This window comes from Hydractinia symbiolongicarpus, chromosome 7 (genome assembly GCF_029227915.1).
Source record: "Hydractinia symbiolongicarpus strain clone_291-10 chromosome 7, HSymV2.1, whole genome shotgun sequence".
Classification (NCBI taxonomy): Eukaryota; Metazoa; Cnidaria; class Hydrozoa; order Anthoathecata; family Hydractiniidae; genus Hydractinia; species Hydractinia symbiolongicarpus.
In genome coordinates this window covers 15,064,918-15,076,499 of record NC_079881.1, presented here as the reverse complement: position 1 = coordinate 15,076,499, position 11,582 = coordinate 15,064,918, and the positions used below count along the sequence as shown (strand labels likewise).

The window sequence follows — 11,582 nt, the reverse complement described above, 5'->3', positions numbered from 1 at the left end:
CGTTCATAATTACGCGGACAGACCTTTAAACCGTGTAATACGGCCTCTTATGGCCTAATATGGTGACTACACTTAAGTCAGGGAGTTCCACGAGTACAGACAGGAGGTCATCGGCCTATTCATTTCAATTTCAACTCGGGCAACTTACGGACAGTCTCCAATTATTTCGGGTAAAACACGGGTATACCGCGTTTTATCATAATCGTCTACCGCGTTTTGCTATCTGACGTGCTTTTTGTCGTTTCAAGTTTGTGAAGAAGACAAGAAGGTGCCGCCATTTTTGTGTTTTTGTGTTGACAGAAATGGTTGGTTGTACCATACATTTGGCTGTTAAGGTATTTGTGATCACGCAGTAAAAACAAGGTTTGTAATATTATTTATTCTATATATTTGAAATTTTCTATATTCTATTTGCCTATAGCTACCTGTCAAAATTATATATATAGTAGCTATAGCAAAAGCTAGCTATATATTTCTGGAAGTGTTTACCTAAACTTTGTAACTGTCAGAGCTATACATAGCCTTTCTGGCTGTTATATACATAGATATATACATAGATAGATATATACAATATAAAAACAGTTAGTCAAGAAATTAAACTGTTTATGTAGTTCTTAGATCACTGCAGATTACTTAGCTAAATAGTTGTGGGTGCAAATCCTACCTCTGTACGAAAGAGTAGCTTAATTAGAAAAGCAGTTTAGCTAGTATTCTCTTGATTTAGGGTGCAGATATATAACCCACATAATGGATTGTAAAAATGGACCTTTTTAAGACTGTTAGCTAGCTAGCTATTTCTTCTAAGTTTTGCACAATACAAGATTATTGCGTATTAAGCCCGTCAAAGCAACAACAAATACTTTGATATCTTTTTAAAGGTATTAATTTCCTTCTCGTGTTGTTCTTGTTTTTTCGTTTGTGCAAAATGATGATCCACAATAATATAAAAATACATTTCCCATACGAAACGTATCAGAAAAAAAGTTTTGTATATATATATATATCAAATGTTTTTATTTTAGCTAGCTCTGGCTAATTTGTTGAAAAATATGCTTCTTAAAATTTAAAAGCGCATATTGATCCTTTTGCTGAAAAACTAAATATTTGTCCATTGTTCAAGAATTTTTTTGGCGTGGTAATTTAATTTATATTTCTCCATGTAAATTTTATTTGATTTAAGCTCTTCTGTATTCGGCATCTTAAAATTTTTTGCTATGAAGTCTTTTTCCCAATCTTTCGTAGCTTTTTCTGCTTCATGCTGAACAGCCATCACTTTTTCACGAAAATGAATGATAAATGCTCTACATTTTTTTCTTGAATGTTCACTTTTAGTCAGCTTATATGACATATGATGACGGTCGAAGTCCTTCAATTTATCTGAATAGCCAAGAACATACATTATGTTCTTGCATACACCTGATTCAAGAATTGGGTTTTGGTCAGCTTTCGTCTGTCTGTCTCTACAGATCTTTTCCAACTTACTATTTTCTGCAGTTTTTTTAGGATTAGTAACTGAGTCAGCTATGCAAGGTTGTTGTTCCAATGTAATTGTGTTTGATGTTTCTTTCTTAAAATGAACAGCTTGGTCAACTTCTAAATCCAATAAGGAAGGTTGCTGTTCTAATGTGATATCTATCTCCATTTCTATCTCTTCATTATTATCATGTGATATATACGCATTATCATATTCTGCATTATCATCATCAGCCATCAGTTTGATATTACTTGTTATGTTTGCTTTTGGATTTGTAACGCCAGTCTGAGAGTAAGAAAGAGTTCATATGAGCTAAGAAGCAGGCTAGGTATCTGTAGAATTAAAGATAGATGTTGTCCAGATATAAGTAGATTAAGTTGGTTAGGACACTTGCAAGAATGAAGGAGGATAATTGGGTAAGAAAGTGTAGAGATAGACTTGATACAGAGGAATTTGAGTTGGGGGCTATTAATATACCCATCCTACAGACAGTAAGCCAAGAATGACGTATTACTTACTTCTTCAAGTGCCTTGCATTCTATTAAATCTCCATTTTCGTCGAAAGTATTTATCTTTGTGATTGGCAATTCAATACCACGATCAACGCATTTCTTCCAACAAGCTTCTACATCTTTTGCTACTGATTGCAGGTTGTCTTGTTTGAAATTTGTCATCAAAGGCCCTTCAACTCTGAAATCATCATCCTCTTTTCCATCATGAAATATGATAATATCATTTTCTCTATGCCACCAAACACCATTACCATAGAGCAAAAAATCTGCAATTCTTTCCAAGTGTGCCTGATATTTCCGTAGAGGTAAGTTAATGTTAAAACAACTTCTTTTCTCATCTGAAAATTCAAAAAAGTTTATTTCGAAACAAAATGACAATCATACACTTTTTATCACATGTTAAAATTTTAAACAAAATTAGAAAGATTAATGTTTGAATATCAAACCAGACTTTTTATTAAGTCAAGCACTTCAAAATATATTTAATTATCACATAGAACAGCCTTTCTGTTTCAGTTTATTCCATGACGACAGAACATTGCCTACGTAAAATGACATTTTCCTGTTTTGCGTTGGCAAACTCGTGTTCGACATTTGCAATTTATATTTGTTTTGCGGCCAAATGCTGCAGTACACAAATAACAGTTAAATATTTGCCAATGTGAATTGAAAACTTTTGTTTTCATGTGGACATTCGTCTCAGCAATTTCTGAATGCCAACATGAATTAGAAAGCCAGTAGAAACAGATATTTTAGACTTACCAAGTACACTCTCTGAAAATTTCGATATTTTAGATGTGTTAGTTGATTTTCTAGAACATTCTTTGGCAATAAATTTCTGTTCAGCTTGAATACGGATGATGCTATTATCACGTATGGATTCTAAGGATCTGGCTGATGTTCTCAAACTTATTTGATTAATTTTGCTGAATAGCTGTTCTTCATTCTCTGTGTGTAAGGAGCTTGGTGAGATAATTCTCGATACTTCTGCTAAATGTGTTGTCAAGCCATGATAATAAATGCCATAAAGCTTTTGTGTAGACATTGACTTTAAATTATGCCCAAACAGATCTTGGCACAACATGGCATGCTGGAAACTAATATTATGTAATCGTAGAATAATTCGTGGGGACCTTTTTTGGGATTTAAGATATGATAACCGAACTAGCTCCATCAATGTGTACAACAACTCTTTGATTTCCTTTCTGCAAGTGCTTTGCATTGATTGGTAAACAACTATTGATGACAGCCGATAGTCAGATCCTCTCACCTTGTCCTTCGAACCATATGTGGCATCTAGGGACTGTTGAAAAATTTTATTCTCTTGAGGTGTCAACACTTCATGCAAAACATCCCACAAATTCTTGATATGTCCTTTACAATCATGCAGTGGTTCAATCGGCATCACTTCATAATTAGCAAGATTCAAGGACTCCATTGTACTATGTTCATTTCCAAAGCAAAGAGCTGGAACACGGATAATTCCTTTAAAAAAAATTGTTGACTGAATTTATAAATTTTAATGAGTGTAATTTTGAAAATAAAATCAGAATTGTTTTTATGCTTTTCAATTTTCCTCAACATATCTGATTTTCTTTTGCTTTATTTGTAGAAAAATTTTCAGACAAATATCAACTAACATCAACTTATATAAAACTTTTGCGAAAAAGGCCAAAATTTGCAAAAGTTATTTTAGTTTATCAAAAATAAAATAGCCCTAACCTGTCAAATGATTTTTTAGTAGCTGTTCAAGGTCCTTTTTGTGCAACTTTTGATGAACTGGTAAGTCACGGTCAAGGTTTCTGTAATTTACTTCAAGACCCAGTTTCTCCACATTGAGTTGTTGAAATGGAGACACAGCTTTTTGTTGTTGTCCTGCTGGGCCTGATATTACCTAAAATAATCAAAAATAGTTAGTTAAAAATAGTTAATGTTATGTAATAGAAATCTATAAATTTGTCATTCATATTTTGTTTCATTTACCTGGAATAAATAATTTTCTATACTTTTTGTCAAAATTACAAATAACGAACAACTTATTTTGAAATTTATGTACCTTCTTCCTTCTTTGTTCCAAGGACACTATTTTGTTACTGTAGACATGGGCTATATCTGTAAATCTTGATTTTTTGCATCCACAAAGACAGGGAAAGTTTCCACCATGAGAGTTACCACTCTCGTATTGTATTTCAGGATGGTCACCTAAAATATAAATGAATTCCTGTTATCCTTTTTTAAATAAATTGTTGCATTATGCAGATTAAACTTGTGTGAATTGAATTCCATCAACATACCATGAAAAAACCTTATCACATCAACCACTTTCTTATCATTGACAATTAATGGGTCAGACAATTTTCTAATGTCATTAAGTCTGGTTTCGACATATGAAAGCTTCTCTGCAATGCTATCCTGGGCAAAACCAATAATATAAACGGATGGACGCTCCACAAGTTCTTGAACATCATGACAAATTCCTAAAATTTAATTTAGCGAACATTATTAAGTGGCATTTAATGTCTACTATCAAAGTAAAAAAAGTAAATATTTTTGATTTTAGATATCTAGAATTTTGGTGATCAATAACAATACTTCTAAATGACATACCTGTTTTTGCATACATTTCCTCATCTGTATAAAATAACTTGTCATCGTAAACAACTTTGACAGTCAATAGTAAATGGCCAGCACTCAAAAGTGATGCATGATCAGACCATAGTATGAAGTATCTTGTCAAAGCACCTTTTGGATTTCTCATAATCCCCAAACTTTGATGTTCTTCAAAAATCTTTCTGCGAATGTCACTCAGTGGTATACAACGACCAGATACTGTGAATTCTTCATTGAAAATCACTCCATTCTTTATCACAGCTTTTTTATATTTTTTTGGCTCAACCAAAGATCCTAATAGAATATCTCCAGATTCAATCTTCTTCAGTATCTCCTCTTTTATTTTTTCAAATGTAGGGGGCATAGGAACCGACACTCCACTTCCATCTGTAAAAAATGAAATGTTCTCAATATCTCTCTTTCTGAACAAGGAATGTTAAGTTGATTGTACAAACGCTACGATATATACATCCTCTTTTTGTATAATACATATTTCTAAAAGTATTGTGAAGATGCAATGTGTTTTAGGTAAACATTGTTCTACACACAGAAATCTACTGTAACACTTGAAAGAATTTAAGAATCTTTTGCTATAAATTATACAGATTTGATGACAAGACACAATGTTGGAAGCGTACATTATATATCAATTCTTCTTTTTTTTAGGTACTCACCTGGAAACTTTTCATATTTTCGACGATATTTGCATGGGTTAACAAAATTGTTTGCAAATTTTGATAAATCAACACCGTTATCTTCGAGAAATTCCTTAACAACTGTATTTCCAGTAGTTCCAGGTATATGATATTTTCGGGCCAAGTCAGAGTAATTTATCTGCAAGAGGAAATAAATCGATGTGTCACACAAGTTATTTTTTTGTTCAAAATTGGACAATGATATAAATGGCAATGTGTTCAACACAAATGTTAACAGATACATGAAGATATACCTTACTACCAACATCCATTCCTAACACTTCTTCAAGTAGAGCATGACGATCGAAATTTAATTTGTTTGGATCTGGACTATGTCGTTTTTTCTTGATTGGTGTGTCATCTACGTCTTGATTTTGTTGTAATTTTGTCCGCCCTATGGTTAGAAACAACTCCTTAATATATTTTGTTTAAAATAATTTTTACAGTTTTTAGTTTAGTCAATAATGATTTGCGAGACTGAATTCTACGAACCTAAGGTTTTATTTATTTTTGCTATTTTTTTTGCATTTATTCACACAGCAACTTATTTTCATAACATAGTTTTAATTATTTCTGCGTGTTAATTTCGTGGGGTTATATACTTCATCATGATATATGTTGATTGCTTATTTTTTCATTTTAATATTTGTTTATATATATATATATGCGTGTATATAATTATTTATAAATTTATATTCAAAAAATGCAACAATAAAATAATACCATTCAAGAAAAACCAGTGCCTGTAGGTGAATGGAGATACAGTACAGGTGAAAGATTAAAATTAAAAAATATATATAGCTATACCTATCATTCTTTTAATTGAATTTTCTTTACTTTCAAAGTATTGAATCGATCTTGATTTTTTGTAGGAAGCTTTTGATTGTCTGATGCCAAAGATTGTGTCTGTTGCTTTATTTTCACCAAAACATTTTTTTTCCAAGGATTTTTTTATTATTTTATTCCGTTCTCTAAGCTCTTTCTTTTTATCAGACTTGGACTTCACTTGAGCAATATTAGCTGATTTGACCTTTGTGAGAACCTTTGTGAATGGAGTGTCATATATACTGTCCCATTTTGAGTTGATACTATTAAGTACAGATTCTGCCGTTGTTTTCATATATGACATGTCAGTCTTTGTTTGAGGAATTGTCAAATTTATGGTGATTGGATGAACTGGTGTTGTGTTGATACTGTTTGGAGTAGTAATCGTTGATATGTTGTTATATGTTACATTTACAGGTGTGGACGTATTATTTGTTGTAGTTGGAGTTTTATTATTCGTACTATTTACAGTGTTTGATATATCTGTTAATGGTTTTTTAACATTGTTGATTTTTTTTGTTCTGTGTGATGTTGAAACAGGAAATGTATTTTTATTTTTTTCTAATAAACTGCATGCTTGACATGCATGTATAGTATGCCTAATCTTCTCATTATCTTTGAGTTTCTTCCAATTGTCTTGAGAAAAATCATCTAGGTATTTTTCCCTTACTTTACCGTTCCACTTTTTTTTTCTCACAAACGCAGTAAGTTCCTTGGACTTTCTGTCAAAATGATTTTTCGTTATGGATACATCAGGAAACATCGCCATAAAATTTGAAAAACGCAAGTCACAGTGATGATGACTTATATTTTTCATCCCATTCAATACTTCAGCACGCATAAAAGCGCATTCAAAAACGTTTGCCATGATATTCGTTATTCGTTCTTACTTTATTCCACAAAAAAAATTTCCCGCTGAAGCTACCATATTTATGTTTTTCTTTTCCCGCAGTTTTTGCGCGTCTTTTAATATAACGGGAAAAAAATCCGACACCGTAGTAAAAATGACGTCAAAGTACTGAAAATGACGAAAAATCAAAGAAAACGTCGTGTTTTACAGTTCGCACCACTTAGGGGTATGTGGCGTCATCGGATATTTTTTTAATCCACAGATAATATGTCGACGACTTAAAAAAAAGCCGTTTATAGTTGATCGCGTATTTATTTATATGGGTTTTACCGAATTAAAAAGGTGAATAAAATCACGAAAGCGAGGCTATATCGACTTAAATACAACTAAAAAATTTTAAACAGCTTTTTTTCAAAAATCGATCCTTCACCTGAACGAATAAAAAAAACCAGGATGTTTTATTATCAGTCAGGTTGGTGCGCTTAGTAAAACCACGTTTTGGAGACTGTCCGTAAGTTGCCCGAGAATGAACTACGATGTATTAATTCGTTTTCTTCAGCGCCAGGCTGCAAGAACGCTGCTAACTTCTTCCATAGGCTTTTAAAGACTGTAATATGGCCTTTTACGGCCTAATATGGAGTCAAAACGTAAATAAAGTGATTCCGCGAGCCCGGACAAGTTGACATCGTTCTATTCCTTTTAATCTCAATGGTCTACGATGTATTAAGTCGTTTTCTTGAACGCCAGGCTCTGAGAACGTTCCTAACTACGTGCACAGGTCTTTAAAGCCTGTAATATGGCTTTTTACATCCTAATTTGAAGCCTACACGTAAGTCACGTGATTCCAAGAGCCCGCACAAGTTGCCATCGGTCTATTCCTTTCAATCTCAATGCACTACGATATAATAAGTCGTTTTCTTGAGCGCCAAGCTCTGAGAACGTTCTTAATTACGTGGACAGACCTTTAAACCCTGTAATACGGCCTTTTACGGCCTAATAAGGAGACTACACTTACGTCAGGGAGTTCCACGAGCACAAACAGGACGTCATCGGCCTATTCCTTTTAATTTCAATGAACTACGATGTATTAATTCGTTTTCTTGAGCGCCAGGCTGCAAGAACGCTGCTAACTTCTTCCACAGACCTTTAAAGCCTGTAATATAGCCTTTTACGGCCTAAAATGGAGTCTAAACGTAAATAAAGTGATTCAACGAATACAGACAAGTTCCCATTGGTCTGTTCCTTTTAATCTCAATGGACTACGATATTCTAAGTCGTTTTCCTTTGCGCCAGGCTCTATGAACGCTGCTAACTAAGTGCACAGTCATTTAAAGCCTGTAATATGTCCTTTTACGGCCTAATATGGAGTCCACACGTAAATCACGTGATTCCACGAACTCTGACAAGTTCCATTCGGCTGTTCCCTCCAATCTCAATGGACTACGATGTATTAAGTCGTTTTCTTGAGACTCTGAGAACGTTCATAATTACGCGGACAGACCTTTAAACCGTGTAATACAGCCTCTTATTGCCTAATAAGAAGACTGCACTTAAGTCAGGGAGTTCCACGAGCACAGACAGGAGGTCATCGGCCTATTCCTTTCAATTTCAATGAACTACGATGTATTAATTCGTTTTCTTGAGCGCCAGGCTGCAAGAACGCTGCTAATTTTTTCCACAGGCCTTTAAAGCCTGTAATATGGCCTTTTACGGCCTAACATGGAGTCTATACGTAAATAAAGTGATTCCACGAGCACAGACAAGTTCCCATTGGTCTGTTCCTTTCAATCTCAATGGACTACGATATACTAAGTCGTTTTCCTGTGCGCCAGGCTCTATGAACGCTGCTAACTACGTGCACAGTCCTTTAAAGCCTGTAATATGGCCTTTTACGGCCTAATATGAAATCTCCAGGTAAATCACGTGATTCCACGAACTCTGACAAGTTCCATTCGGCTGTTTCCTCCAATCTCAATGGACTACGATGTATTAAGTCGTTTTCTTGAACGCCAGGCTCTGAGAACGTTCCTAACTACGTGCACAGGTCTTTAAAGCCTGTAATATGGCTTTTTACGTCTTAATTTGGAGCCTACACGTAAATCACGTGATTGCAAGAGCCCGCACAAGTTGCCATCGGTCTATTCCTTTTAATCTCAATGGACTACGATGTCTTAAGTCGTTTTCTTGAACGCCAGGCTCTATGAACGCTGCTAACTACGTACACAGTCCTTTGAAACGCATAATAGGTCCTTTGACAGCCTATTATGGAGACTACACGTGAACCACGTGTTTCAACAAGGACAGAGAAGTTGCCATCTGTCCATTTCTTTCAATCTCAATGGACTACGATGTATTAAGTCGTTTTCTTGAGACTCTGAGAACGTTCATAATTACGCGGACAGACCTTTAAACCGTGTAATACGGCCTCTTATGGCCTAATAAGGAGACTACACTTACGTCAGGGAGTTCCACGAGCACAGACAGGAGGTCATCGGCCTATTCCTTTTAATTACAATGAACTACGATGTATTAATTCGTTTTCGTGAGCGCCAGGCTGCAAGAACGCTGCTAACTTCTTCCATAGGCTTTTAAAGACTGTAATATGGCCTTTTACGGCCTAACTTGGAGTCTAAACGTAAATAAAGTGATTCCACGAGCACAGACAAGTTCCCATTAGTCGGTTCCTTTTAATCTCAATGGACTACGATATACTAAGTCGTTTTCCTGTGCGCCAAGCTCTATGAACGCTGCTAACTACGTGCACAGTCCTTTAAAGATTGTAATATGGCCTTTTACGGCATAATATGGAGTCTACACGCAAATCACGTGATTCTACGAACTCCGACAAGTTCCATTCGGCTGTTCCTTTTAATCTCAATTGTCTACGATGTATTAAGTCGTTTTCTTGAACGCCAGGCTCTATGAACGCTGCTAACTACGTACACAGTCCTTTCAAACGCATAATAGGTCCTTTTAAGGCCTAATAAGGAGACTGCATGTAAGTCACGTGATTCCACGAGCCCAGAGAAGTTGCCATCGGTCTATTCCTTTCAATCTCAATGGACTACGATATACCAAGTCGTTTTCCTGTGCGCCAGGCTCTATGAACGCTGCTAACTACGTGCACAGTCCTTTAAAACCTGTAATATGGCTTTTTACGGCCTAATATGGAGTCTACACGTAAATCACGTGATTCCACTAACTCTGACAAGTTCCATTCGGCTGTTCCTTTTAATCTCAATGGTCTACGATGTATTAAGTCGTTTTATTGAGCGCCAGGATCTGAGAACGCTGCTAAATACGTGCACAGGCCTTTAAATCCTGAAATATGGCCTTTTACGGCCTAATTTGGAGTCTACACGTAAATGACGTGATTCCGCGAGCCCAGCCAAATTGCCATCGGTTTAATCCTTTCAATCTTATTGGAGTACGATATAATAAGCCGTTTTCTTGAGCGCCAGGCTCTGAGAACGTTCCTAATTACGTGGACAGATCTTTAAGCCGTGTAATACGGCCTCTTATGGCCGAATAAGGAGACTACACTTAAGTCAGGGAGTTCCACGAGCACAGACAGGAGGTCATCGGCCTATTCCTTTCAACTTGAATGAACTACGATGTATTAATTCGTTTTCTTGAGCGTCAGGCTGCAAATACCCTGCTAACTTCTTCCACAGGCCTTTAAAGCCTGTAATATGGCCTTTTACGGCCTAACATGGAGTCTAAACGTAAATAAAGTGATTCCACGAGCACAGACAAGTTCCCATTAGTCTGTTCCTTTTAATCTCAATGGACTACGATATACTAAGTCGTTTTCCTGTGCGCCAGGCTCTATGAACGCTGCTAATTACGTGCACAGTCCTTTAAAGCTTGTAATATGGCCTTTTACGGCATAATATGGAGTCTACACGCAAATCACGTGATTCTACGAACTCCGACAAGTTCCATTCGGCTGATCCTTTTAATCTCAATTGTCTACGATGTATTAAGTCGTTTTCTTGAACGCCAGGCTCTATGAACGCTGCTAACTACGTACACAGTCCTTTGAAACGCATAATAGGTCCTTTTAAGGCCTAATAAGGAGACTGCAGGTAAGTCACGTGATTCCACGAGCCCAGAGAAGTTGCCATCGGTCGATTCCTTTCAATCTCAATGGACTACGATATACCAAGTCGTTTTCCTGTGCGCCAGGCTCTATGAACGCTGCTAACTACGTGCACAGTCCTTTAAAGCCTGTAATATGGCTTTTTACGGCCTAATATGGAGTCTACACGTAAATCACGTGATTCCAATAACTCTGACAAGTTCCATTCGGCTGTTCCTTTTAATCTCAATGGTCTACGATGTATTAAGTCGTTTTCTTGAGCGCCAGGCTCTGAGAACGTTCCTAACTACGTGCACATGTCTTTAAAGCCTGTAATTTGGCCTTAAACGGCCTAATTTGGAGTCTACACGTAAATCACGTGATTCCACGAGCCCAGACAAGTTCCATTCGGCTGTTCCTTTTAATCTCAATGGTCTACGATGTATTAAGTCGTTTTCTTGAGCGCCAGGCTCTGAAAACGTTCCTAACTACGTGCACATGTCTTTAAAGCCTGTAATTTGGCCTTAAACGGCCT

The 11,582-nt window shown here is 36.0% G+C and overlaps 1 protein-coding gene across 1 annotated transcript; it reads right to left on the bottom strand.

The window, feature by feature from the left end:
- Positions 1 to 232: 232 nt before the first annotated feature.
- Positions 233 to 5,139, bottom strand: LOC130648729 (uncharacterized). Its single transcript, XM_057454804.1, has 7 exons — positions 4,594 to 5,139; positions 4,281 to 4,463; positions 4,043 to 4,188; positions 3,709 to 3,880; positions 2,749 to 3,471; positions 1,993 to 2,324; positions 233 to 1,759 (listed from the first exon to the last, which is right to left on the bottom strand). The coding sequence occupies exons 1-7, from the start codon at positions 4,958 to 4,960 to the stop codon at positions 1,097 to 1,099; spliced, it is 2,586 nt and encodes an 861-aa protein (XP_057310787.1). The 5' UTR covers positions 4,961 to 5,139; the 3' UTR covers positions 233 to 1,096.
- Between the last annotated feature and the right edge of the window lie 6,443 nt (positions 5,140 to 11,582).